This window comes from Terrapene carolina, unplaced genomic scaffold (assembly GCF_002925995.2).
Source record: "Terrapene carolina triunguis isolate 2854851 unplaced genomic scaffold, T_m_triunguis-2.0 Scaffold67, whole genome shotgun sequence".
Lineage (NCBI taxonomy): Eukaryota > Metazoa > Chordata > Testudines > Emydidae > Terrapene > Terrapene triunguis.
Genome location: NW_020664418.1, coordinates 4,066,892 through 4,094,804, shown reverse-complemented (window position 1 = coordinate 4,094,804; position 27,913 = coordinate 4,066,892). Strand labels below are relative to the sequence as shown.

The window sequence follows — 27,913 nt, the reverse complement described above, 5'->3', positions numbered from 1 at the left end:
AATCCCAGCCCTACACATGCTGGAATGAGGATGTCCAGGGAATCTCAGTAAAGGCCTTCTAGAGTTACAATATTCATTCTTCCGAACTCAGGCTGGCTGAGTCAGTGTCTGCAGAGTCAGAGCAAGAGCCTTCTGCCCCAGTGACCTGTCATGGTACTTAGATGGTACAGTTTGCTGCCTGATGAAAGGGTTAGGATTCTTGGCCTTCATGCACCTGGAAAGTAGTGGCTGTTTCCCAGATTGGTGAAGTTGCTCAGTTTCAAAGTCAAGTCAAGGACTCATGCTAATCTGTCAGTGCTCAGGCTGGCAATACAGCCTCCACAGCGTTCGGGAAGGCACTCTCGATCCCAATAGAATTTGGGCTCATCGAGTCAAAGGGAGCAGAGTTCCTTTCCTAATTCAAGGAGAATTCTGCCACCATCCTAAGCCCTCATACCATGAGTTCAACTATCTGGCCACTCAAGAACTCCTCAGAGATTCTGACCATCCTCAGCTCCCATGGACTTCAATGGGAGGTAAAGATGTTCAGCAGCTTGCAGGATCAGGCTCCGAAGAAATGAACACCACCTTTCACCAGTGAAAACAGACTAGAACTCAGTACTCAAGGAGGGAGACTCCTTCCCCCGCATGCACACCCAGGCCAGTAGAAATTATAGAAATACAGGACCGGAAGGGACCACAATACGTTATCTAGTTCAGTTCGCTGCACTGATGCAGGACTAAGTATTATCTAGACCACCGCTGACAGGCGTTTGTCTCACCTGCTCTTGTCTAACATCTCCAATGACGGAGACTCCACAACCTCCCTAGGCAATTTAGTCCAGTGCTTAACCACCCTGACAGTTAGGCAGTTTTTCCAAATGTCTAATCTAAATCTCTCTGTGATGTTATCTGGTTAAAATATGACCATGTAGATCATTGTTGCTACCACTGTTATATAATTGCAACAAATCTTATACAAAGTGTGTCAAGTAAGGTGTCAACAGAAAGGGATGATTTACTGAATATGATTATGCTGTGTATGCATGTATCATTTTTGTATCTGAAGTTATAAATATTAACTATGTACCTCTATTTTAAATGTTTGCTCATGTGGAAACACCAACAAGGTGTTTAACCAGCACCTTGTGAAGGGATTATTCGAGTTAAATGGCTCATCAAGGGGCACTTAACTCACAATGGACCATGGGAGACGCCTATCTACACTTAATGGACTTTCCTGTGACCGTTCTATCTAGAGTGTAAGTAATGGCTTCTGCTGTGACTAAGCAAAGCATGCATGGACCATGTGGCTTGCCTATGTGACTCCAAAACACCATCTTGTTACATGTAATTTTCCACAGTGAGAACAATGGGTTTCCCTTCAATTGGCAGAAAATATAAAAGGCCCTGGAAACATCTCCATTTTGCCTCTTTCCTGTTCAAACCTCTGGACTATGAACTTATACTAATGGGAGCATTCTAGTTAAGAGACTGAGGACCTTCCAATGATTTGGAAGCAACCAGAGACTTAACAAGCCAGCAGTTTATTCCATCACTGCTACAAGACTGATCCAAGAACTTTGCAATTATTGATTTGATTCCTTTAACCAATTTTAACTCTCACCTTTTGTGACAAAGTGGGGTTTAGTCATCTTATGTTGCATGTGAGTCTTACTGTCCTATACTAATATTGTGCATGCCTCAGTTTCCCTGTGTACTGCACCAATGCTTAGGTGATGGGAATTGGGTGTGAGATTTTCGCTGAGGCCCTCGGGGCAGTTGAGGCTGCCCAGCTGTCTGCACGTAGGCGATGACTGAACCAGGAGGGGAATGTGACCAGGTGACACCTTTTGCCTGGGAAGCAGGACAGACCAGGAGGAGAAGCAATGGGTATGTCGGGGGTCGGGTCACTGGAAGCTGGGAAGTCTGCTGTGGGGGACTGGAAGAGGGGAGTCCAGGGCATCTGGCCCAGGATTCCCTCAAGATGTCACTTGAAAGTCACTGATTTCTGTGATAACAAGTTCTGTTCTACGCTGTGTTCCTGTTGACTAATAAACCTTCTATTTTACGCTGGCTGAGAGTCACGTCTGACTGCAGAGTTGGGGTAGAGGGCCCTCTGGCTTCCCCAGATGGGCGGACTCGCTGCGGGAAGCGCATGGTGTGAGAAGGGATGCTGAATGCTCTGAGGTGAGACCCAGGAAGGATGAAGCTGTGTAAGCTTCTTGCCCTGGTGACAGTGTGCTCAGAGAGAGGAGGCATGCTACACCAGAGCCCTGACTGGCCTCAAATGTAGTAGTTCCAGAGCATCGCCCAGAGACTCCATGACACCTTTCTTTCTTTTTATAAATAAACCTTTATATTTTAGTTACTAAAGGACAACAGCCTGATTATTGGGTAGGATCTCAGTTGTATATTGACATGGGTATGTGGCTGGTGCTTTGGGATCAGAAGAACCTTTTTGTTTGATGAAATTGGTTTTAAATAACCACTCATCATTAAGTCTAGTGTTTTTGGTGGTGATACAAGGATTGACATGCCTAAGGAGACTGCTTTTCTGACTTCTTGTTAGCCAGTGTGATGAAACAGAAGTTTACGTTTGTTGCTGGTTTGCTATATCCTATGGGAGAATAACCAGCAGTTTTGGGGTGTGCCTGCCCTATTTCTCAGAATCTTGTCCTGAATTTGGTATTCTCAGTTGTGACCCACGTAGGCACGGTTACACGCCCTTGCTGCAACTTAAGCTTCTTGTCCTGTTGTCACTGGTTAAAGAGAAGAATTTATCACCCTTCTCTTTATAAGAACTTTTTCTGTGCTTGAAGACTGTTCTCATGTCCCCCCCCCCCACAGTCTTCTCTTCTCCAAACTAAACAAACCAATTTTTTCAATCTTTCCTCACAGGTCATGTTTTCTAGACCTTTAATCAATTTTGTTGCTCTCCTTTGGACTTTCTCCAATTTGTTCACATCTTTCCTGAAATGTGGTGCCCAGAACTGGACACAATACTCCAGCTGAGACCTTATCAGCACAGAGTATAGCAGAAGACTGACTTCTTGTGTCCTGCTAATACATCCCAGAATGATGTTTGCTTTTTTTTGTAAGTGTTACACTGACCACTCATATTTCATTTGTGATCCACTATGACCCCCAGATCCTTTTCTGCAGTTCTCCTTCCTAGACAGTCATTTACCATTTTATATGTGGAGTACTCTGCATTTGTCCTTACTGAATTTCATTCTGTTTTTTTCAGACCTTTTTCCAGTTTGTCAAGATCATTTTGATTTCTAATCTTGTCCTTGCAACCACTCCCAGCTTGGTATCATCAGCAAACCTTGTAAGTGTATTCTCTATGCCATTATGCAAATCATTTATGAAGATATTGAATAGAACTGGACGAGGACAAATCCCTGAGAGACACCACTCAATATGCCCTTCCAGCTTGACTGTGAACCATTGATAACTACTCTCACTGTATAGAGTACCATTTTCCAACCAGTAGTACATCCACCTTATAGCAGTTCATCTAGGCTATATTTCCCTATGAGACAGTGTCAAAAGATTTACTAAAGTCACAATATATCACATCTACTGCTTCCCCCTATCCACAAGGCTTATAACCCTGTCAAAGAAGGTTATCAGGTTGGTTTGACATGATGTGTTCTTGACAAATCTATGTTGACTGTTACTTATTGCCTTATTATCTTCTAGGTGCTTACAAATGGATTGTTTGATTATTTGGTCCGTTATCTTTCTGGGTACAGAAGTTAAGCTGACTGGTCTATAATTCTCTGGGTTGTCCTTAGTCCCCTTTTTATAGACAGGTACTATATTTGCACTTTTCTAGTCCTCTGGGATCTCTCCAGTCCTCCATGAGTTCTCAAAGATAATCGCTAATGGCTCAGAGATCTCTTCAGCCAGTTCTTTAAGTATTCTACGCTGTATTTCGTCAGGCCCTGCTGACTTAAAGACATCTAAGTTGTCCAAGTAATTCTTAACTTATTTCCCTAGTTTAGCCTCAGATCCTAGCCCATTTACACTGATGTTCACTATGTTAGTTGTCCAATCACTGCTAACCTTTTTGGTGAAAGCTGAAACAAAAAAGGCATTTAACACTTCAGCCATTGCTGCATTTTCTATTATTGTCTTTTCCTCCTCATTGACTAATGGGCCAACCCTGTTCTTGGTCTTCCTCTTGCTTCTAATGTATTTGTAAAATGTTTTCTTGTTAACCTTTATGACCCTAGATAGTTTAATCTTAAGAGGGATACTGTCATAGAATATCAGGGTTGGAAGGGACCTCAGGAGGTCATCTAGTCTAACCCCCTGCTCAAAGCAGGGCCAATCCCCAGACAGATTTTTGCCCCAAATGGCCCCCTCAAGGATTGAACTCACAACCCTGGGTTTAGGAGGCCAATGCTCAAACCACTGAGCTATCCCTCCCCCCCCGTAGTGACTCCAAAGCTTCCATTTGTGATCAGTCACTTGGAAGAACTAAAACATAATACTTAGTCCTACCATGAGTGCAGGGGACTGGACTGAATGACCTCTCAAGGTCCATTCCTGTCCTACGATTCTATCGTAAGGTGGTTGCTATACAACCCTGCTACCACAGGGACCTATTGTTTCAATAGAGTTATATATTTTGGGCGGAGTTCTATTTCAGTTATTAAATGATGCAGAAATAATCCTGAAATCAGAGAAGATGTACAGCTAGCAGGCTCAAGCCAGAGTGCTGAGACCATGTGCAAATATATTTGGAGGGACGAATGAATGCTGGTCAAAAAGAGAGACCATAACAGTAAGGACTTTCTGCATCTTTGTGATTTGGTTTGCTATGAGCAGGTACAATTGGCTGGCATCTAAGTTTCCTCTAAGCTGTGCGGCCACCTATTAAGTTCCGTGCAGCACTCAGGGCTGCAGCAGGGAGAGGCACCCCATCCCACTGACCCCAGTGCAGACCTGCCGCGGCGGGAAGAGGCGCCCCTCCCCCTAACCCCAGCATGGACCTGCCCCGGACTTGCTGTGGCCGGGGGAGAGGCGCCCCTCCTCCAGACCCAACACAGACGTGCCCCAGCCAGGGGAGAGGAGCCCCTCCCTCAGCCTGTCCCAGGCCTGCCGGAACTGCTGCAGCCGGGGAGAGGTGCCTCTAGACCCGGCCCCGAGCTGCTGCAGCAAGAGAGAGCTGGGGGGGGGGGGTCCTCTCTTCCCACCGCAGCCCCTGGGCAGCATGCACCCCAAACTCCTTATCTCTGGCCCCACCCCAGAGCCCACACCCTCCTATCTGCCCCAGCCCTGAGAACCCTCCCGAACCCCCTCATCCCCAGCCCCACCCCAGAGCCCTCATCCCCCCCAAATCCCAATCCTCTGCCCCAGCCCTGAGCCCCTCATCCATGGCCCCACCCTAGAGCCCACAGCCCCAGCCAGAGCCCTCACCCCCTGCGCCAGCCCTGAACCCTCTGCCACACGCCGAACCCCTTGGCCACATCCCCACCACATGAATTTTGTTGTGTGCACCAATATGAAGGTGATGTGTAACACATCACCTCCATATTGGTGCACATAAAATTTATTATACACATGGGCATAAAAAATTAGAGGGAACACTGGCTGGCATCATTTGATTGTTACATAGGACCAGTCCCATCAGGCAATTAATCCTTTTAGCCCAATATTCTGTCTCTAGCAATGGCCAGTATCTAATGCTTCAAAGGGAGGAGTGATCCTGGGTAATTGTGCTATGCTTTAGGGAGAAAAAGATTCCTTCCTGACTCCTGCAGATGGTCATCTTAAGCCTTGAACCATGAACTTTCGATTTTTTCAGGATCACTGGTTTAACTTGCATACATTCAAATGATTTTTAATGCTTTTAAACAGGGCTTTGGAGCGGAGCCCGGAGCTGGAGCGCAGAGCAGCTCTGGAGCAGTGGAGCTGCAGGTTTTTGCCTGGAGCTGGAGTGGAGCCGGAGCACAGCTCCAAAGCCCTGCTTTTAGAAGTCCTGCTCAATTATTTCTGGCTATGAGGTCCCACAGTGGCAAAGGCCACAATTGTTTTGGAAAATTAAGGAGCTCAGAGAAAATCTTGCAAGACTGAGTGGATAGTCTATCCTTGTCTGCCTGGGAACATCGGCTAAACAGATCCTTACTGCTAGGGTTACAAAGTGAACAGTTTGGTTAATCTGAGCCACCCAAACAATGAAACTAATTGGAGAGATTAAAGTACTCAATTTCACAATAAAACAAATGGGATGGCTGCCAAGAAGGGTTCAAATGTTCTCAGCCCCAGGGGAATGAGGCTATTTATATTATCTCTGGTTTCTTCTCAGTGATTGCAACTTAAAATGAGAGAGGTGAACAGATAAATGGATGAAGAGAAGTGAATGGATGGACGAAGGGGTGAGAAAATGACTGGGAACGTCGATGGGTAGACAAGGAATGACATCTGAAATCTAGAAGGAAGGCAGTGTTGGACTTACCCCGGAGCCCAAGGAGTTGGCCTCGGTGGAGGACTACGGCTAGGCACAGGCAAGAAGTGGAAAAACAGAGGGACATGGGAACAAACAGGCAGGTGAGGAGAGAAGAAAAAGGCAATTATTGGGAGAAACTGCAGGAAGGAGAATCTAGAGAACTTTTAAATCTAGAGAAAGCACCAATGGATGCTATAGATTCAGAGTTACTTTGTAAGAAAACACTGCTCTTGCTCTCCTCTTTCTTAACTGAAAAGTACACGCTGCAGCATCAGGGAGGGGACAGAAAAATTCAGCTTCATAGTGAAATCTTAATGCATTTTCAAAATCACATTTCTCCACAAGTATCAGAGACTAGTGGAATTTGCTTACAATGTGAATTGACTCGAACTCACAGTTATGACAGCACAGTCTGTCCCCAAGAAGGGACAGGCCTTATGATGTGGGCTCAGAACTGGGATTCTGAGGTTATGATACACAGAGAGTTGGATTTAATGACTGATTCGTTGACGACTAGTGTCAGTGCTACTGGTGTCAATAGCAGCAGGAGTGGACAATTCCAGTCCGGGAGGACTACATGAATTTGCTGCTCCCTCTATAAAACAGACATGCTCTATCCAGCATTCCTTTATCTGCCAGCACCATGGGAAGAAGAGGGAGCAGTGCTATTCTGACTGCAAATTCCGGTACATTCAAGTCCAATTAGGAGCAAACTTTCCACAATGGAAAGTGGATTGGCAGGTAAAGAGTAGCATTACTGAATGTTTAAAACTAGTGCCTCCTCCTCCCCAGCTCTAGAGTTTTGCCTGTTAGCACTTGCTGGGTCTCCTCATTTTACTGGATAGAGTTGGCTTAAGATACTGATTTTTACTGGACTAAGTCTCCGATTTGATTTAATGAACCTTCCGCATCCTCAGCCTTGGGAGATGCTGTAGTGGGAGAAGTTCAGCTATCTACAGCATCATGAAATGCCTACTGAAACGATCTCTCAGAAGTTTTCTTTTTCTGTAGCCCCCTTCCAGAAACAGGCTGCATCTTCCACTGATGTGTTCCCTGTGATGCTCTCAATGTTTTCAGAATCAGTCAACAGTTGCCAGCCACATTAAAGTCATGCTCAACAGCAGCCTTTGTATAGATGGAGCCAACGTCTGCTCCTCAGAGGAGGAAACAGCTTCAACTGGACTGCAAGGGCCAGCAACAAAATGTCCATTTGATCTTTACATGGGGCAAATTAACTTCTAGTGAATTCTTAATTCCATAACTAGGGTGATGTCAGACCTGATCCAGGGCTCCCCAATCAGATTAGGCAAAATGAGGAACCTCAAACAACATCACTACAAGTGAACACTGCAGATGACATTTCAGAATTTCCCTAATTCTATGGGGTTTGCCTATTTCTCTCAGTCCTTCCCAGCAGAATGGAGGTTACCTCAATAGAAAGATCAATCCACAAACCAAGCCACTCTAGAACACAGGAATTGCCAAATGGGCTCAGACTAGTCCAAACAGTGACCAGCATTAGATGTTTCAGAGGGAGATGCAAGAAACTGCCACAACATCAGGCACATGCGGCATAATTTTGTCACCATGAAGAGTTCATACTAATCCCTACTGGTTAGATATTGGCTTAAACCCTGAAGCATGAGCATTTACACCCCTTCCAAAACTTTTTTGCATTAATTGTGGTAACTCTAGATACTCCAAATACCCAGATAAGTGTCCAGCCCCTTTTAGAATTTTGTTAAATTCTTAGCCTCAACAATATCCTGTGGCAGTGAGTTCAACAGTTTATTTACAAATTGTGAAAAAATCTTGTATTGGTTTTGAATTTCCCTCCTTTCAATTTCATTGACTGTCCCTTGTGCATGTGCTACGAGACAGGGAGGAACAGATTTCTCTACACCCTTCATTATTTTATATACTTCTATCATGCCCCCTCTTATTCAGCTCCTTCCTAAGGTAACAATCCCAATTTTTTCAATCTCTTTTCATAGGAGAGTTTTTCCAGCCCTTGATCATTCCTGTTGCCCTTCTCTGAGCCCCCTCTAGTTCTGCAATATACTTTTTGAGATGGGGTGACCAGGACTGCACACAGTTTTCCAGACAAGGTTGCACCATTGATTTATATAAAAGTATTATAATATCCTCCATATTATTCACCATGCCATTCTTTATCATTCCTATCGCCCATCTCTGAACCCTCTCTAATTCTGTAATATCCATTTTGAGATAGGATGATCAGTAATGCACATAATATTCTAGGTGAGGATGTCCCACCGATTTATATAATGGCATTGTACATTTTTCTGCATTATTCTACAGCCTGTTCCTTATGCATTCTAACATCTTGTTAGCTTTTTTGACCGCAGCAGCACATTGAGATGAGGTCTTCACTGAGCTGTCCATAACAATGTCCTAGAATGCTCTAGACTGAGGCATGCATTTCCGTAACATGGTGCAAAACCAAACTAAGCTATCTTCATTGCCAGTCTCCTCCCTTCTCCCTGAAAACTGCTATGACCAGAATTCCAGTTGTGGCACCAAGATGCACAGGATCAGGGTGGAGATACATTAGTCTGCCAGAGCCACTCCTTCCTAGCACAATTAGCAAATAAAGGCATTGCAAACATCAAGGAAACACAGAAGAATGTCTGATGAACATCACCTACTCTCAGTCAGTGGGATGGAGATGACGACACCATTCCCTGTCCCAACCCAGAGGCGGTTGCCGGCGATAAGCAGGGCTGTGATTCGCACAAATGAGAAGCCCAGCTTTCCAGTGCCTGCCAAGCATGAGTGAGAATTGCAGAATCAGTGAAGACAGTATCACTTGGAACAATGCCGCCTAACAAACACTGATGCTCCGTGCCCACAAGAATAACAAACAGGCTATTTTCTGACTGGCACTGCCTTCTCACCTAGCATCTTGCTGACATACGGCTCTATGTCCACATCCTGGAGGTGCTGATGGGTGTGGGCATGATACAGCCTCAGTGTGGAGTCCAGGCGGATGGAAACCCACACCCCATCTCCAATCCATGCCAGCTGCCGGACCTGACTCTCCCGGCGTGGGTGGGCATCAAAGGATTTCTGAAAGGCCACATAGGGGGAGCAGCGTGAGTTCATTCCTGGGCTGGGGGCACTCATTGGCTTTCAAGACTCCTGGGTCAGAAGCATAAACTAAGGAGAAAGCTCTGAAACCTCCACTACAGTATGCAGAAGCTCCTCAGATCAACTGTGTGATTGGTCAGCCTGCTCCTCTGGTTTCCTCTCCCTAGAGAGAATTGTTACAGTCTTAGATATTCTAATAGACTGCTTTGGAACTGGGACATTAATGAAATGGCTCATGCCAAAGAGTGAAATGAAATGAAATGAAACTATTTTGCCTTACTCAGGGTACTTTCCAAACAATGCAACAGGAATCTACCAGCACTTCTCAGTCAAGTTTTTAAAAGCACAAGGATGAGGATCTTGCTGGGGGTGAGTGAGGTGAATTTACTGGTTGTAGATTTACTGTTTATATTCCTCCCCCTTTTATACCAATTGCATCCTACAGGCATTGTTACTCATGTTACATTATAACAAATCACAATTTCAACAAGATGGGTTTTAAACTAGCATCTTGCTCCTCAATTAAGTGGAACCCCACAGCTTGCTACCCACACCTGCCCATTCTGCAGTCATATACTGCCTGCGGCCAAGCACGAGTCTGATTTCCTACCAAGTGATACATACTAGGGCCAGGTACAGACGCCCAGTCCAGCCTCATCAGTTAAATGAGAGGAAGTGCTAAATTGAGATGTGATCTGAAGATTCCATACGGGGAGGAATGAGGGAGTGTGTCAGGAGTGCTATTTTGGCAGATTTCCAGAGTAACATGACCTCCAATTGCAGTTCTTGCCCTACCAACATGGAGTCAGCAACGAGGATACAAAGGCTCTGCATTCCCTCACTCCCCTGCAAAAGAGCAGCTAGAAAAACAAATAGGTTGCTGGCTTCTGGTGTATCTTTACTCTCACTTTCACATACACACATACGCACGCACATGCACACACACACGCGCACACAGTCTCCTCACCTCAATCTGCATTGTCTTGGGCTGGATGACATGGACTTTGTTCTTATAGCCGCACCAGACTCTATCATACACAACAGCCATGCAGCGGATGGAATGGTGGGTGTGACCCAGGTCCATCAGGTGATAGTTGCTGAGATCCCACTGACCATCTAGGGAGAAGCAAAGACATTAGAAGGGGTGTTGTATACTTCATCAGATGTTATGCACAACACTCATTTTCTTTTCCATTTAATTCTGGGACTGTTTCATACTTTCCTGTACATGAAAGCTGTGTTAGTTATTTAAAATGCAGCCATAGGTAATCAATACTCTTAGTTTTCTGAGTATTCACAGAGGAGCACAAGACTGGCCAAGAACCCTCAAGAATAAATTATTCAGAAATACAATTCATACCAACAGAACAAGATAAAACACAGGAGAGAAGTCCTGATACATAACTATCATAACCTGAAGACTACAGAAATCTTTGTGCTGCCAAAAGTGAAAACAATTTCTGCAGGAAAACACACATAATAAGCAACACAACGAATGACAGGTTGTTTATTATATTAAAATAGAATGTGGAGATTCTGAATGTATAAATAATTGTGTGTGAACTCCTGCTAGACTGGCAGTGGAGGGTCATGGATTATAGGACACACACCAAAGATCATTTTCCTTAGATCGGTTAATAGGCCATAGATTAATACTACTACTTGGGGTCAGAGCCTCGTGCCCATTAACCACATGGCAGTGCATGTGGGGTTGGGAGCTAAAACTCCCAAAATCTGGCCGATTAAAGCCTCCGTTCTTATTGTGGAAAAATTGGAAAGAGTCCAGCGGAGGGCAATAAAAATGATTAGGGGGCTAGAGCACATGACTTATGAGGAGAAGCTGAGGGAACTGGGATTGTTTAGTCTGCAGAAGAGAAGAATGAGGGGGGATTTGATAGCTGCTTTCAACTACCTGAAAGGGGGTTCCAAAGAGGATGGATCTAGACTGTTCTCAGTGATACCCTAATGACAGAACAAGGAGTAATGGTCTCAGGTTGCAGTGGGGGAGGTTTAGGTTGGATATTAGGAAAAACTTTTTCACTAGGAGGGTGGTGAAGCACTGGAATGGGTTACCTAGGGAGGTGGTGGAATCTCCTTCCTTAGAGGTTTTTAAGGTCAGGCTTGACAAAGCCCTGGCTGGGATGATTTAGTTGGGAATTGGTCCTGCTTTGAGCAGGGACTAGATGACCTCCTGAGGTCCCTTCCAACCCTGATATTCTATGATTCTATGATTGTGTGAAGGTGAATAGACTCCCCTAAACTTTTTAATGAGCTACAGCAAAAACAGTGGGGGGAAAAGAAAGCAAATCCAATGGGGCTATCTCAAAGCTTGTTCGGATGAATTAGTCTTCTCTGTAAGGGGCATTATTCTCCCCATTTTACAAACAGAGAAGCTGAAGCATAGTTAAATGATTTGCCCAAAATGACTCACAGCCAGGGACAGAACCCAGATCTCTCACGCCCTAGACCTATGCTCCAACTACTAGAGCAATCAGGCTTCTTCTGAAGACATATGACTTCTAGGTCAGGAAGGATTATTGTATGTTTAAAATGTATGTTCTGAATGTATGAATGATCAGACCTGAACTCCAAGTTCACGTTGTTATGGTTGGTTAGGCAGAGGTTGAATCAAAATTGGTTTCCACACAGAGAGCAGCCTGTCCACTTTAGTGTGTTGTACTGACCCCACTGCTCTGATTACACTCAGAGAATTCAAGGAGTAACTGAGTAAGAAGTCTTGCTCTGGGAACTTCGGTCACAACTGGAGTTCTCAGGTGTGAATGCAGCTGGGAGCTGCAGTGTAACAGAGATGATCTCTAGGGATGCAAAATTAGCCTGCAGCTAGCAGGATAAAGAATTACAGCCCAGAAGTAAGAGGAGCTGTAATGATTTAGGATGAGGGTAATACTTTTATAGTAGCCATATATTTTAAGAAAATATTAATTCCCCAGCAATCTGGCACCCTGCCATCTTGAATCAGAAGGAAGCACTGACATGCTTAATTCATTTCCAGAGATTCTGCTTCTGTTTTGAAGCTGGCTAGTTCATCTTTGCTGCTTTGATTCTTACCTTCTCCTCGGTGGAATATGGCTAGTGTTCCATCTGCCAGGGCAACAAGAACCCGTCCTTTCACATGCCTGAAATAATAGAGAAGAAAGTGCTTATGAAAAAGTGGCAACAACAGGAAATGCTGCTGGATTCAGATGTTTTAATGGTCTGCTTGGTTTGGGGAATGAGAGATTCCTTCTCCCACTCTCTTGGTTACAAATCATTTCCTGTATCTAGACAAATCACACATATGGTCATGCCACTATTCCTGCTAAATCCAGCACTTGCAGGCAACATTCAGCATGTGTCTGAAGAGTCACACACATAGCTTCTTTATTCTATTGGTAGCACTACTGACGTCATTATTAAACTGGCCGGGGGCTCACCAATGCCCTGCTGAGTTTCCCCTCTTCTTTTCACTGGCTTTACAATAGTGTAACTCCACTGATTTCTAATTTACACTAGAGTGAGTGAGAGGAGAATCAAGCTGTTGTCGCACCCTCCCACCCCCACTTACTTATTTCCAATATTCAGTACAAGCCTGCAACTGGGAAAGAAGGTAGCTCAGTATGGGTATGGCTACACTGCTCACTAAACCTGGGCTCTGACTCAGGTTTGAGCCCAAGCCCCACTTCCATCTACACACAAATCAGCCTGACTCAGGTTAGCAAACACTCAGGACCCGGTTTCTAGGACCCTGCTCTGGGTGTGGGTCAGAGCCCAAGTCCTGCATGACTCAGGTCCAAGCCCGGTCATTTTTCAGTGTGGATGCAGGTCTAGCCACAGACCCAAATCAGAAGGTCTGTGTAGTGCAGTATGGATGCATTAGCACAGCTGAGAGAACCAGATCCAGCAACTGTAAACCCAGATTTAAAATGCAGTGTGGATGCTCAAGCATGGGCTTGGAAACGCTGAATCTGTAAGCCTGGGTCCCTAAGACCTGGGCTTAGTGTGCAGTGTAGAAATACCCTCTGAAGCTTAAATGGATCAGTGAGCAGGGACGGGTTGAGACCCCTTCCCCAAAGACCTTTACTGATTTACACAACTCTACCAGGGTGAGGAAAAGATGGCTAGGCAAAGAACCGATCAATGACAAGAAAAGTAACAAATTCCCTGGTTTAGAGTCCCCAACTCAGTACACCAACTTACACCAGGCTCAGCACAGAATCCTTCAGCTTTATCGAATGCAGACACTTCTTCCAGTTGGACACGGCCGAGTGCACATACAGCCTGGGAGAAGGGAGCAGACAATGATGGTTAGCAGGAAGGTCCATAAACCTACAAAGGCTGAATTGTGAGGTAGGGTTTGAGTCTTTTACTCTAGCACCAAAGGAATTTGCAAAGTATGGGTGAGTTGCTCTGCCTAAGATCAACTGGGGACTCAGAACATCTAGTGCAGCAAGGATGCACTCTTTAAAGGCAATGGTATCTAGATCTATGGGGTTTTATGAATGTGGGTGACATATAGGGTTCCGTAAAATAGCAGTGAACCTACCAGCCATTCTGTGCTCCAAGCCACATTGTGGGTGCGGCACTGGTGCCTGTTCCAGCAGCATCACCGTTCACTTCCTGCTCTGGCAGCATTGTGCTTGACTCTGTCTTTTGCTGCCCGTTCTCACTGCAGAGACAAAACAAACCTCACAAGTTCATTATAGGTCATATCTGGGGCCAGAGCCATCCCTTGCATATGGCGAATTGGGTTGACCACCCCAGGCTGTGATAAGATCATAGAATCATAGAATATTAGGGTGGAAGAGACCTCAGGAGGTCATCTAGTCCAATCCCCTGGCAAAGCAGGACCAACACAAACTAAATCATCCCAGCCAAGGTTTTGTCAAGCCAGGCCTTAAAAACCTCTAAGGATGGAGATTCTACCACCTCCTTAGGTAACCCATTCCAGTGCTTCACCACCCTCCTAGTGAAACAGTGTTTCCTAATATCAGCTTAGACCTCCCCCACTGCAACTTGAGACCATTACTTCTTGTTCTGTCATCTGCCACCACTGAGAACAGCCTAGCTCCATCCTCTTTGGAACCCCCTTTCAGGTAGTTGAAGGCTGCTATCAAATCCCCCCTCACTCTTCTCTTCTGCAGACTAAATAACCCCAGTCCCCTTAGCCTCTCCTCGTAAGCCATGTGCCTCAACCCCCTAATCATTTTTGTTGCCCTCCGCTGGACTCTCTCCAATTTGTCCACATCCCTTCTGTAGTGCGGGGACCAAAACTGGACGCAATACTCCAGGTGTGGCCTCACCAGTGTCGAATAGAGGGGAATAATCACTTCCCTCAATCTGCTGGCAATGCTCCTACTAATAAAGCACACTGCTGACTCATATCCGGCTTCTCATCCACTGTAATCCCCAGGTCCTTTTCTGCAGAACTGCTGCTTAGCCAGTCGGTCCCCAGCCTGTAGCGGTGGCATGGGATTCTTCCTTCCTAAGGGCAGGACTCTGCACTTGTCCTTGTTGAACCTCATCAGATTTCTTTTGGTCCAACACTCCAATTTGTCTAGGTCACTCTGGACCCTATCCCTACCCTCCAGCATATCTACCTCTCCCCCCAGTTTAGTGTCATCTGCGAACTTGCTGAGGGTGCAATTCATCCCATCATCCAGATCATTAACAAAGATGTTGAACAAAACCGGCCCCAGGACCGACCCCTGGGGCACTACGCTTGATACCGACTGCCAACTAGACATCGAGCCATTGATCACTACCCGTTGAGCCCGACAATCTAGTCAGCTTTCTATCCACCTTATAGTCCATTCATCCAATCCGTACTTTTTTAACTTCTTGGCAAGAATACTGTGGGAGACCGTATCAAAAGCTTTGCTAAAGTCAAGATATATCACATCCACTGCTTTCCCCATATCTACAGAGCCAGTTATCTCATCATAGAAGGCAGGTTGGTCAAGCATGACCTGCCCTTGGTGAATCCATGTTGACTGTTCCTGATCACCTTCCTCTCCTCCAAGTGCTTCAAAATGGATTCCTTGAGGACCTGCTCCATGAGTTTGTCAGGGACTGAAGTGAAGCTGACCGGTCTGTAGTTCCCCGGGTTCTCTTTCTTCCTTTTTTTAAATATGGGCACTGTATTTGCCTTTTCCCAACCATCCGGGACCTCCCCCGATCGCCACAAATTTTCAAAGATAATGGCCAATGGCTCTGCAATCACATCAGCCAACTTCCTCAGCACCCTTGGATGCATTAGATATGGACCCATGGACTTGTGCATGTCCAGCTTTTCTAAATAGTCCTTAACCTGTTCTTTCACCACTGCTCACCTCCTCCCCATACCATGTTGCCCAGTGCAGCAGTCTGGGAGCTGACCTTGTCTGTGAAGACCGAGGAAAAAAAAGCATAGAGTACTTCAGCTTTTTCCACATCATCTGTCACTATGTTGCCTCCCTCATTCAGTAAAGGTCCCACACTTATCCTGACCTTCTTGTTGCTAACATACCTGTAGAAACCCTTTTTGTAACCCTTCACATCCCTTGCTAGCTGCAACTCCAGTTGTGCCTTGGATTTCCTGATTACACCCCTGCATGCTCTAGCACTATTTTATACTCCTCCCTAGTCATCTGTCCAAATTTCCACTTCTTGTAAACTTGAGTAGGCGGGCGGGGAGGTGAGGCAGGAGGCGGGAGGGCAAGTGGGGTGAGGAGGTGAACAGGGAGGCGAGCGGGAGGCGGGTGAGGAGTCAGGCCGGCAGGGAGCAGTGAGTGGACGAACCATGGCTGTTGGCTGAACCATGTTTGTTTCATTTTATTTCTTCTCTACCCAGTGATATTGATTTGGCATGAAAGTGACGAGAGTTTGAATCTGCCACAAAAAAACAGGCTGGCCACCTCATTTTACTCATCACAAACAGCTGATGCAGGCAAAGATTGATGGCAAACTGTATTATTGTTATTATTATTTATTTTTTGTATTACCATCGCACCGAGGACTCCTTATCATGGATCAGAACCCCACTGTGGTAGGCGCTGTACAAACACAGGTGTAGCGATGCGAGGACTCACCGGCGTGGTGCCTCCTGCTGGTCGTCGTCCTGGGAATTAGCTCTCAAGCTCCGGAGCACCCTCTGCTGGCTGATGTCCCGCTTGCCTCAGGCCCCCGTGTCCCTCCCGGACCCCGGTGCCCCTTCCCTCGGGATTCTGCCCTCTACAGTACCCCCAAGGTCTCTGGGTCTCCCCTCCCAGGGGAACCCCCAACCCTCTATCCCACCTTGCCTCAGTGGCTACTGCCTGTCGTCATCGAGCCCCCTTTCACTGGGGCAGACTGCAGTCTGTCATGGCCACTCATCATCGGCAAGGGGGTATGGACCAGCTGCCTCTGCCTAACCCCAGGCTGCACCTCTGCAGCCCCACTACATTCTTTAGGCCTTGCACAAGGCCTGCAGCCTGGGGAGTTGCCAGGCTGGAGCTCCCCAGCTCTTCTTGCTCTACCTCTGGTACCCTGCTCCCAGGCAGCTAAGTCCATCTCTCTCCACTGCTGGAGAGAGACTATTTCAGCAGCTGCCTCACAGCCCTTTTATAGGGCCAGCTGTGACCTGATTAGGGTGTGGCCCCAGCTGTGGCTGCTTCCCCAATCAGCCTATCTTATTGCTTCCCTGGAGCAGCCTTTTCCCAGGGCTTTTTTAACCCCTTCAGGGCCACAGCGGGGTAACCGCCCCGCTACATATCCCCTCCCTCAAAATCCCCACCCCTGGGGGTAAAGGGGACTCTTGGCCTGGGCTCCCTGAGGCTGCCCCTCCAGGGTTGCCCTTCCAGGCCCACCCGCTTCATCTCTGAAGTCTCCCAGGCTCTGGCGATCTCCCGCGGGTGGGCCTCTGCCTTTCGGCAGGCCTGCTCCGCATCCTCCAGCCGTGTCCTCAGGTCCATATCTCCCGGACTCTCCACCCTGAGAGTCTGTGTCCACTTGGTGGTCTGTCCCACGACCACCTGGGTACCGGCCTCTTGCAGGCCCCAATCAGTCTGGGTTTCCCCATTGGCGACTGGCTCAGCGATGGTCTGGGTCCCAACCTCCTGCTGCGTCCTCGCCATCTCCATCGCTGCCTCCGCCCTCTCTCGTGGGTGGCCCAATGGCTGGTTAGCCATTATCCCTGCCACCTCCACCGGGTCCAATGTTGCCCCTTCCAGGCCCCCAGGCACCTCCTTCAGCTGCCACTCAGTTTCATTGAGGCTCCTAACGTGGCCCAGCTTCTGGCAGCCCCAGAAGGCTTCCCGCCTCTTTGCTGCTTTTGGTCTTTTCCGCTCCTTTGTGGGCCTAGCCCTCTCTGGGCTACTCTGGGCCGTGTTCCCTGGGCTTGGGCACTCCCTCCAAAGGTGCCCTCGCTGCCCACAGGCCCAACATATCCACAACCACCTGGGTTCCCTCACCCAGCGGACTGTCTTAGGGACTTGTCCCTGTCCCTGCTCGGGATGAGGTGCCCTGACCACACCCCAATAGGGACAATCTCTTTTTAAATGTCCCTGCCTTGTACAGGCATAACACGCCCTACGTTCCCTCTGGAGAAGCTTTACCAGAGCCTGCTGCTCCTCCGCCAGCTGGAGCAACTGTTCATGGAGAGCCCACTGCACCTCCCATAGTCTCTGTAGGTCGTCAGCCCCCTTTCACCAGGGCACTGACGCCTGTCCCCAACAAGGGGTAGCACCTGGCGCCTCTGCCAAGAAAACCCCAGTGTACCCGGGTTCCATCATCCCCTTTCCGTAGCTCGGCACACTTTGCCTAGTCCTCACAGTCCCCTTGTATCATGCCCGCATTCTCTACCACCTTGTAGAGATGCAAGGACTAACTGGCGCGGCGCCTCCTGCTGGTCATCCTGGGAATTAGCTCTCCCGCTCCGGAGCACCCTCTGCTGGCCGCTGTCCCGCTTGCTCAGGCCCCCGTGTCCCTCCCGGACCCCGGTGCCCCTTCCCTCGGGGTTCTGCCCTCTACAGTACCCCCAAGGTCTCTGGGTCTCCCCTCCCAGGGGAACCCCCAACCCTCTATCCCACCTTGCCTCAGTGGCTACTGCCAGTCGTCATCGAGCCCCCTTTCACTGGGGCAAACTGCAGTCTGTCATGGCCACTCATCATCGGCAAGGGGGTTTGGACCAGCTGCCTCTGCCTAACCCCAGGCTGCACCTCTGCAGCCCCAGTACATTCTTTAGGCCTTGCACAAGGGCCTGCAGCCTGGGGAGTTGCCAGGCTGGAGCTCCCCAGCTCCTCTTGCCTTTCCCCAGCACTGCTCTACCTCTGGTACCCTGCTCCCAGGCAGCTAGGTCCTTCTCTCTCCACTGCTGGAGACTCTTTCAGCAGCTGCCTCACAGTCCTTTTATAGGGCCAGACGTGGCCTGATTAGGGCGTGGCCCCAGCTGTGGCTGCTTCCCCAATCAGCCTACCTTATTGGCTCTCCGGAGCAGCCCTTTCCCAGGGCTGTTTTAACCCCTTCAGGGCCGAAGCTGGGTAACCGCCCTGCTACAACAAGACAAAAATATGGTTCCTGCCCCAAGGAGCTTATATCTAAGCATAAGACAAGAGAGCATACTCCATGCAGCCAGCCTACCTGTTCTGTCTAACAGGTGCCTGAGCTGGAGCTGGATCTGTAAAGATATGCTCTGTAAGTGGACCAGGCCGGACTTGAGCTGGTTCTGTTTCAATTGCACCACTCTCTGGTACCTCTGTAGCTTCTGTTGCCTCCTCCGTGGACTGGGACTGATTGATCTTCCCATTGCTGACTGCAGCCACCTCACCTAGGGAAGGGGAACATGTTGTAAGGTGGATGGGAAACAAGGAGGGAACTATTTTATATAAATATATATATATATATATATATATATATATATATATATATATATATATAAAAGTTTCTGGTTTTATGATTATTCTTGCAAGTCTGACAGCTTTTGTGTCTGCTATTATAGATTCCCCAAGCCTGTGTATAGATGGGGGAGTACTAAAGAGAGATCTCTGCTCTGAAGGAGAGGAGTCTGAGAGTATTTTAAGGTGAGGTGTGGTCTATGTCTGATAGGGTGTCAGAAACTCTCTATGGCCGCCCGTTCCACTGAGGATCTGATCAGAGTATTTTTACTCCCCTTCCCATACTGACTTCTTTGCTCACCTCAATGAATTAGTGAGTTTATAGAGAGACATGGGTTGGTAAAGGAAAATGCTAAGAATAGCCGCAAAAGTGATAGATCAAGGACATGTCATCTGTCCAAAATATTCCACTCTGTTAACCCCAGTACTGTACAGCGTAATCTGGATCATTCATAGGGAAGAGGAAAGGAACACTCTGGATTCTAAATAGAAGGTCTCAAAGGTATAAACAAAGGGGATGGCCAAGATGTTTATGACTTAGACCAGACTGCAAGACTTCTTGGGGATCCCCAAGGACTTCAGGCCAGGAAGGGGAGTACTCAGATGAAGAAGGATGTGGCTACATATGCCTTGTTATAGGCACAGGGTGAAAACCAGATCATCATGAGATCTTAGTCCTGAGACTCACTCTGTCCCTTATCCAGCACGGGGGTGTCTCCACGGGAAGAACAGTTACTGCGTGGCACGTTGCACCGGGTTGCACAACCCACCAGAGTGATTCCTGCAAGGACTCCATCTGTTCCAGATGACTCTTCTGGATTCACGTCTCCCTCCAGAAAGATCTCGCCTGGAGGATAGTCACTGTCACTAGCCGCTGAAGGGAAAGGAAGAGACTCTTCCATAAGTGTAATAGCCACTCTACCCTATTTTGGCTTAGCAGTATTTCTGAGATATCCATGGAGATATAACATTCTGATTGTGAGTTTATCAGTCTCATGAAGACACCACAGCCCCTTGGAGGGTGCCCTGCCCAGCCTCCATATCAGGGCCAGGTTTGTGGAGCCCTTACTCACCCTGGTGAGCACTTGCTCACATGAGTAGACTTCTGGAAGTCAAAGGAACTACTTACATGAATAAGTGCTCATCACATAGGTAAAGTCTCCACAGTCTGGTTCTACATGAAGGCAGGATATGGGTGACCATCCATGGACACAGTTGCTGAACTGGTGACAGCAGCTCCCACTTGTTAGCTACAGAACAACTAAGAATCATTTGCGACAAATCTGAGGAGTTGATGAATCTGTTCAAGCTTGAAAGGTGCCTTTTCTCACTTACCAGGGATGCTGGAAATGCAGAGTACGTGGGCATTACAGACAGTAAACTGATCAACCACTGTGCCAGGCTGGTTGGCATCAATGATCACGACTTTACTTGTAGAGAGGGTACTTGTGAGGATCCAGACTCGGCTGGATGTGGCATCCATCTCATGCAGCTCCTTTGCCTGCAGGAGATAAAAATGCAGGGAGAGAATCAGCCCTCCTGAGACTCCAGCTAATCAATCAATCTTTGACAACATTAGTATTGAAGAGACCAGCCTGCCAGCTCTGGAGAGTGAACACCTCTTGTTAGCCTCTGAAGATACACAAAAATAGGCAGTCACAATGCAAACTTCCGCCGTGCTGCAGCCCCAGCATACCTCAGCCCAAGTCCGCAGAGACCACCTATGGGGCGAGTGGTGAGTTTGGTCCTTAGCCTCGCTGCTGAGACTTACAATTAGTGACACTGGGAACTCATTTCATAGAGGCCACCAAACAGCAGTCAGATAGTAACAACATTTAGTTACTATAACCTGGGCTGCACTTGAACTATCAACCTAAGCAAGGAAGGTTCCGTCTACTATTAGCACAACCAATCCATTTTTAAAATTAATCACAGTTCCCCAGACATAATCACAGAACAGCCATACATTCCCTCTAGGTGGCTTCAAACTGTTGTAATATTGGGTTCAGTATCTCACTGGGTTTCACTGGGTTCAGTGAAAAAAGTTGCTTTCTAGAATGGGAAGTTCAGAAGCAGTGGCTCGTTCCATTAAAACCTCTCTTGCAATGGTAAAACAGGGCAAGGAATGAGCTCACCAACACACCTAGCAATAAACCCACTTCTTAGCTCAAAATACAACTGGGAGGCAGATGGGCTTGAGGGTGAAATCCACTGGTTATTAGAAATCTATTGCTGTATTATCCTCCTTCCCAGAGGATTAGCAGCCATCCTACTGTGGGAAGACATGGAAGCCAAGAGTAGCCACAACCTTGCAAAGATTTACAGAGCAACCTACAGCTCTACTGCACTTTCATTAGTTATCAGTTACAAGTCAGTCATCACTGGCTCTATCCCTTTCCATCCTCATAGCTGCTAACATTTCGCCATTTGGAAAGCTGAATGAAATGAGCCATTGAGTTGCCTGCCATTACTGCGTCTGTCTGCTTGATAGCTGGACAGCAACACTTCTGTATTACAGAATCAGCATTAGCCATCTTGCACCCAAGCTCCAATACCATGATTCTCAACACATCCTGTTCCTGCCTGAATCCTGATACTATTTATGAAAGACTGCATTGTCATTTGGCATCAAACGATCCTTTTATTCTAATAAAGCACCTTGTATCTGTAGATCTCCAAGCACTTTACAAAGGGGAAAATGGAGGCTTGGCCAGGGTATATGACTTATCCAAGATCAGAGTCATTGGTGGAGCTGGGACTAGCACCTGCTCTTATCACTGGACAATGCTGCATAGATATTAAACCAATGGTAACAGGAGGAAAGACTATGCAAACAGCCAGTACATATGAGACATACAGTAACTCCTCACTTAACGTCCTCCCGCTTAACGTTGTTTCAAAGTTACGTTGCTGCTCAATTAGGGAACATGCTCGTTTAAAGTTGTGCAATGCTCCCTTATAATGTCGTTTGGCTGCCTGCTCTGTCCACTGCTTGTAAGATTCTGTGGAAGAGCAGCGACTTTACAGGGAGCATTGCACAAGTTCCTCTTCTCCGCGTCCTCCCCTTCCCTCCCAGAGCTTCCCCCACCACCAAACAACGTTTCGCGGTGCTTAGGACTTTCTGGGAGGGAGGGGGAGGAGCGGGGAAGCGCCACATCTCCACTCCTCCCTCTCCCTCCCAGAAAGTCCTAAGCGCCGTTAAACAGCTGTTTTGCGGCGCTTAGGACTTTGGGGGTGGGGGGAAGGGCGGGGATGCGGCTGCTCCGGAGAGGAGGTGGAGTGGGGGTGGGAAGAGGTGGGCCTGGAGTGGAGCGGGGACAGGAAGTGGCGGTCCTGGAGCATCCCCTGGCAAAGTTGGTGCCTGTTCTTATCCGGGGAAGCTGCCGCTACTGCTGCAAAGGTGCTTCCTAGTGTCCTTGCCTGCAGTGGGCTGTGCCTGTGTGGGGTAAGCCAGGGACACGTCCCAACCACAATACAGTACAGTACTGTACAGTATATAATGCCTTTTGTCTGCCCAAAAAAAATTTCCTTGGAACCTAACCCCCCGCATTTACATGAAATCTTATGGGAAAATTGGATTTGTTTAACATCATTTCACTTAAAGTTGCATTTTTCAGGAATGTAACTACAACATTAAGTGAGGAGTTACTGTAGTTCTAATACTATGATGATGGGTGTGCCATATAAAGGGGGCAGGTGAGGACAGAAAGAGGAGGGGAGAGAATCAGAGGGTCCCTTTTCTGACCTTTTTCTTTTCTGGAGATGTGTGGTTACTCTTGGTGTTCTCTCCTTCCACCTCCCGGTCACAGGTGAGAGGATCACGTCCAGGATCTGACTTCTGTCCACTCCCAGAATCCTGTTCAAAAGGCTTCCACCCCATCAGGTTGACTCCAGCTGCGCACCACAACTAAATGATCAAAGCAGAAATCTTAACGGACTAAGAACTATTTGGGGACCAGAACCTTACTCAATTCAAGTACCTCTGCAGAGCATTCGATGTACATACCCAACACTTAAAAAAATTTAGGGGAGGAAGGAAAGAGGAAATCTGCTGTCTAGTAGAAGCTACTACATTTCCACAGAGACAATTTAGCAAATATGATTAGCAGATATTAAAAGAGAAAGAAAATAATAAACTGCGTGTGTGACCTAAAATCAGGCTGGTGAAAGGTCCATAGCATTCCAGTGAAAAGGGTCCCCAGACTCTCCTAGGTGGAGAAGCAGAATGTTTTCTTTACACGTCAATAACCATAGAACAGGCAGCACTAACGGAGTCCCCAGTTGGAAACAGGGTTGTTAGGGCATGACTCTGCAGTATGTACTGTTGTCCTACATGCATTAGAAATAAGTCATTCCAAAGGCAAAGCAGGAGTAGAAGTCTTCAGATTTAACAGAAATTTGGAACAATTGGGCCATGTCAAAAATTTCAAACAAGCTAAAAATTGCACCAGTAATCTGACCATAATCCATACCCAGGGATGTGCACCACTCACAGTCACAATGGTATGTAGAACAGTCTATAGCTGAATGTTTACCTTCATGGTGGGGTCCTTCTCCACTAGAGGGCGACAGTACACAGGCACAGGGACATTTTTCATGCGGGTGTCTTCCTGGCCACCATTGGGACTCAGCTGTGGGGGAAGAGGAGACAGAGAAAGACAGTACAAGGGTGTGATATGATTACAAGCCAGCTATAACAATAGAGCTATAGCCATAAAGGTGTAACAAAAAAATTAGCCTTAGAAAGACCTTGCAGTTACTCACTGCCAGTGCCTGTGTATGCTTCATCACATACCTTGTATGGAATGAAGCCTCAAATGGCCTGGAACCAGTATACCTGAGACCACCTCTCTCACCATGATACACTGCCAGAATTATAGTATGACTCTAAGAGCATCCCAATGCAAGAGGGCCAAGGGCTCACTTTATCTGGTAGTGAGTCAGTGAGTTACAGCTGGCATGACCAGTTCAGTGTACTCCAACTCACTAAGGTCATAACTTGTATCCAAAAAGTGTCATATAAGCTATCAATAGAAATCACTGATCATTAATATTACTGTTTGGTGTAAGTACGGAACACAAATTCAAAATTACAAACGTATTAGAAATTGTGTGTCCTGACAGGCAGGGCTAAAGTTATTCCAATCTAGACAAAGGGAGATGCCTTCCAGGTGGCTGAATGACATTCAATGTACATTAAGAGATAATGGGAATACAAATAACATAGAAGATAAACAGGACCATCAAGACAGCAAGGGAGGAGATTGCAGGAAACAGAGTAATTTGCACTGTAGCAAACACCGGGGGATGGGAGGGAAGAAACCAGCATGGAGCTTCCTCCACCACCAGACTCCATGTTGCCTTCCTAATAGCTTAATGAACTTTACTTTGGTGGGTAACCTTCAGAAAAATTCACTAGGTTATAAAAGGAAAAAGAACCCCCAGTTATCTTTCACCTGAGATGACTAAGGAATTGGGGAGGGGGGGGGGAAGGGATAGCTCAGTGGTTTGAGCATTGGCCTGCTAAACCCAGGGTTGTGAGTTCAACCCTTGAGGGGGTCATTTAGGGAACTGGGGTAAAAATCTGTCTGGGGATTGGTCCTGCTTTGAGCAGGGGGTTGGACTAGATGACCTCCTGAGGTCCCTTCCAACCCTGATATTCTATGATTCTATGAGTACTTTGTGGGAGATCCTGACCATAGGAGTGGTCAGCCATCTTGCTGGAAGATGATAAGAATAAAGGCTTTAGATTGTTTTGTTAAGCCTTAGCTGCTAGAAAGCATTTTTCACTGGTATTTGCTTGTAACCATTTCTAACTCTACCCTTTATACTTGAACTCACTTAAAATCCAATCTCATATTGTTAATAAACTTGCTTTACTTTTAAAGCTGTACTGTGTTTGATTTAAAGTGAACGTGAACTCTAGTTAATGTGGCAAGCTGTTGGGATATTGTATCTTTAAAGGAACAAATAAACCTTAAATCTCTCTGAATGGTCCAAGAGAGGGCTGGACATTGCAGAGCACACGGTTTTGGAAAAAATTGGGATTATGAGTGTGTTGCGGTCATCTTGCCAGGTGTAACCAGAGCGTGGCTGCTGGAATCAGAGCTGCTTAACCCACAGACACTCAGTGCAAGCTTGTCTGCTGGCTGGAAAAATCCAGACAAGAGCACCACACAGCAGAACCTTTTGAAGCACTTGGGGAGTTACAGGGCAGGCAATGACACAACCCCTCACTGGTCTAGATTGCCCCCCAGAACGTGACATATGGTCAGCACAGACATTACTGGTATATTCTCCCTTGATCTAATGACAGCAGGTGGCTGGCAGAGCATTCTGTAAAGGCCCCAGGACACTGGAATGCCCTCCCACCCAGCTCCAAAGCAGCCTGGGGATTTGTCAATGTTCAGGGCCCATTGCAGGGCCCATTTCCGTCATCTGACCTTTGATGAGAGGTAGGTGGATTGAGGTGTAGGCCAACATATTGGGGTGATGGTATTTGATCTTGCTGCTGGGCAGACCAGAGAGCTGACTGTGTTGTATCTGGGTTTGTAATTTTAAATAATTGGCAGGGCACTCAGAGCCTGTGTATGGACTAAATTGAAAAAATAAAGTAAATAAAAATAAGAATGGGCTCTAGTGGAGGAAGAATTATTGCTGCTTCCAGACTGAGTTCTTTCAGAAACTTCCATGCAAGAGAACTCCCCCTCCAATGACTGCAGAGGGCATATAGAAAGGATTAATTTGACCCAAGCTCACCAGGCAGACAGCATGTGTCTACAGTATCTTTAATTCAAATGCTGTACCAATAAAAAGTATATTTACCAATAGGGGGAGTTAGATCTCTACTGGTTTCATTTGGGATTGTAATACCCTGTTCTTCCCCCTCAGCCTTGCAGCAAATGGTTCCTACCTGCTTGTACTTGGCGGGAAGGCTCCACCCACAGGCCTGTAATCGACCGTCATCATTCCGCACGTGCTCTCGGACCTGGCGGTACTGCTCGCGCTTCTGTTCACGACGTGTGGATGACGTACAGTCACTGAGGAGAGAAGCAACAGTGTTACTTCTCAATCTATGGTTAAAAACAGAGGCAGAGGGTCAAGGAAGCGTTGCCATGGCAGGCGGAAGAAAAGCAGTCAGAGGTCAAAGAATACAAAGCAGGAAATAAAAGTGTCTTTGACAAGACAAAAGGAGGAGCAGGAAACAAGAAAGGTGGACCCAGGGAAGCCCTAATCTCTAGCTCCCTTCCATCTCACCCACTGTGGTAGGATAGGTCCTTGGGAACACTCCTAGAACCCTTCAGAGATAGAGAATCAGCTTTCTAGGAGACAAACATTCATGGGAGACCCTATGATTATCAGTTTAGGTTCCTTTGCATTTTACTGACCCCATGACCTCAGCTGGAAGATATTCCAAGTCTCTCCTTCTTTCATTCCAATTAACTGTTTAATCTTTTCCACATTTTAAAACCCTCTCTGTTGGCTTGCTGAGAAGGTGAGCAATTCCTTTGAAACTGCAGAACAAGTGGCCAGCAAGTAGGGGGTGCAAGCAGGGCCGAATTTCCAATTAGGCACAGTAGGCACATGCCTAGGGGCGCTGGCGTTCTAGGGGCACCTAAATGTCAAAAGTGGGTTAAAAGTTAAAAAATTTAATACATACAGCTCCCCTGTGGGCAGCCAGGCTCCTGGCATGGGTTGGTGGCTGCCCAGCCTGTGGGGCTGGAGCAGGTGAGTGTCCGAGTCAGTCCGCCTGGGGGAGCTGAGCCGCAGCTGGGCGGGGCGGCTGCTGAAGGTGCTGGGAACGTCCCAGTCCCTTCCCAATCTCGGCCGCCCCACTGCCTCCGCCCCATGCTGGGAAGGGAAAGGGAGGGGTTGGGCCAGAGCCCCATTCACTTGCAAGGGCAGAGCCGTGGGAAGAGGTACAGTCCCACACTTGCACCTCGCCTGGGGCGGATGGGCTGCTCCCTGCCTCGGGCTGGGAGCATCATGCGTGCTGGAGGATCTCATGCCTTCCTGGAGAGGCTATGTTTATATTTCTTTTTAATTTCTTATAGAAAACACAAGGGGAAGCTGTAGGCAGGGGGTGGGCTCTGAAGATGCTGTGCCTAGGGACGTGTAAGGTGTAAATCTGGCCCTGCGTGCAGAAGTGACATGTCTTCATCTCTAGTTCAGAAGCCAAGAACATCACCTCCATGATGCTCCCAGTCCCAGCTGAGGTGAGGAATCAGGTTGTGGCGGTCACCAGGGTGGATAAAAATCAATTATTTAAAAAAAAAAAAAATCAGATTTTTTAAAATTTAAATCGGATTTTTTTGATAAAATGCTTTTTGGGGAAAAAACCTATCTAACAATAGTTTTAATTAAGATACTTTATAGCTCAAAGATATCTCATCGTGAAATAGGGATTATAAATTCTAATTCTATAGTATTAGACAATATATTCATGTAATGTTTAAGAAAAGTTTTGTAAATGAGTTCCAATAGTTCATGGATTAGGGACCCAATCTTATGG

At 47.0% G+C, this 27,913-nt stretch overlaps 2 protein-coding genes across 2 annotated transcripts in view; both read right to left on the bottom strand.

Moving 5' to 3' along the window:
• The window catches only part of MAPK8IP3 (mitogen-activated protein kinase 8 interacting protein 3), a 312,779-nt gene that overhangs the window by 6,310 nt on the left and 278,556 nt on the right, over window positions 1-27,913 (bottom strand). Inside the window, exons 16-28 of the mRNA XM_026648192.2 lie at window positions 26,315-26,441; window positions 23,937-24,032; window positions 23,147-23,308; window positions 20,737-20,902; window positions 20,090-20,275; window positions 19,148-19,334; window positions 14,097-14,219; window positions 13,751-13,831; window positions 12,623-12,690; window positions 10,521-10,669; window positions 9,361-9,532; window positions 9,112-9,225; window positions 6,452-6,490 (exon numbers count right to left, since the gene is read on the bottom strand). Of these exons, the coding sequence (XP_026503977.1) occupies window positions 6,452-6,490; window positions 9,112-9,225; window positions 9,361-9,532; window positions 10,521-10,669; window positions 12,623-12,690; window positions 13,751-13,831; window positions 14,097-14,219; window positions 19,148-19,334; window positions 20,090-20,275; window positions 20,737-20,902; window positions 23,147-23,308; window positions 23,937-24,032; window positions 26,315-26,441 (1,670 nt within the window). The remainder of the gene's footprint in view (window positions 1-6,451; window positions 6,491-9,111; window positions 9,226-9,360; window positions 9,533-10,520; window positions 10,670-12,622; window positions 12,691-13,750; window positions 13,832-14,096; window positions 14,220-19,147; window positions 19,335-20,089; window positions 20,276-20,736; window positions 20,903-23,146; window positions 23,309-23,936; window positions 24,033-26,314; window positions 26,442-27,913) is intronic.
• The window catches only part of NUBP2 (nucleotide binding protein 2), a 249,202-nt gene that overhangs the window by 120,485 nt on the left and 100,804 nt on the right, over window positions 1-27,913 (bottom strand). The window lies entirely within an intron of this gene.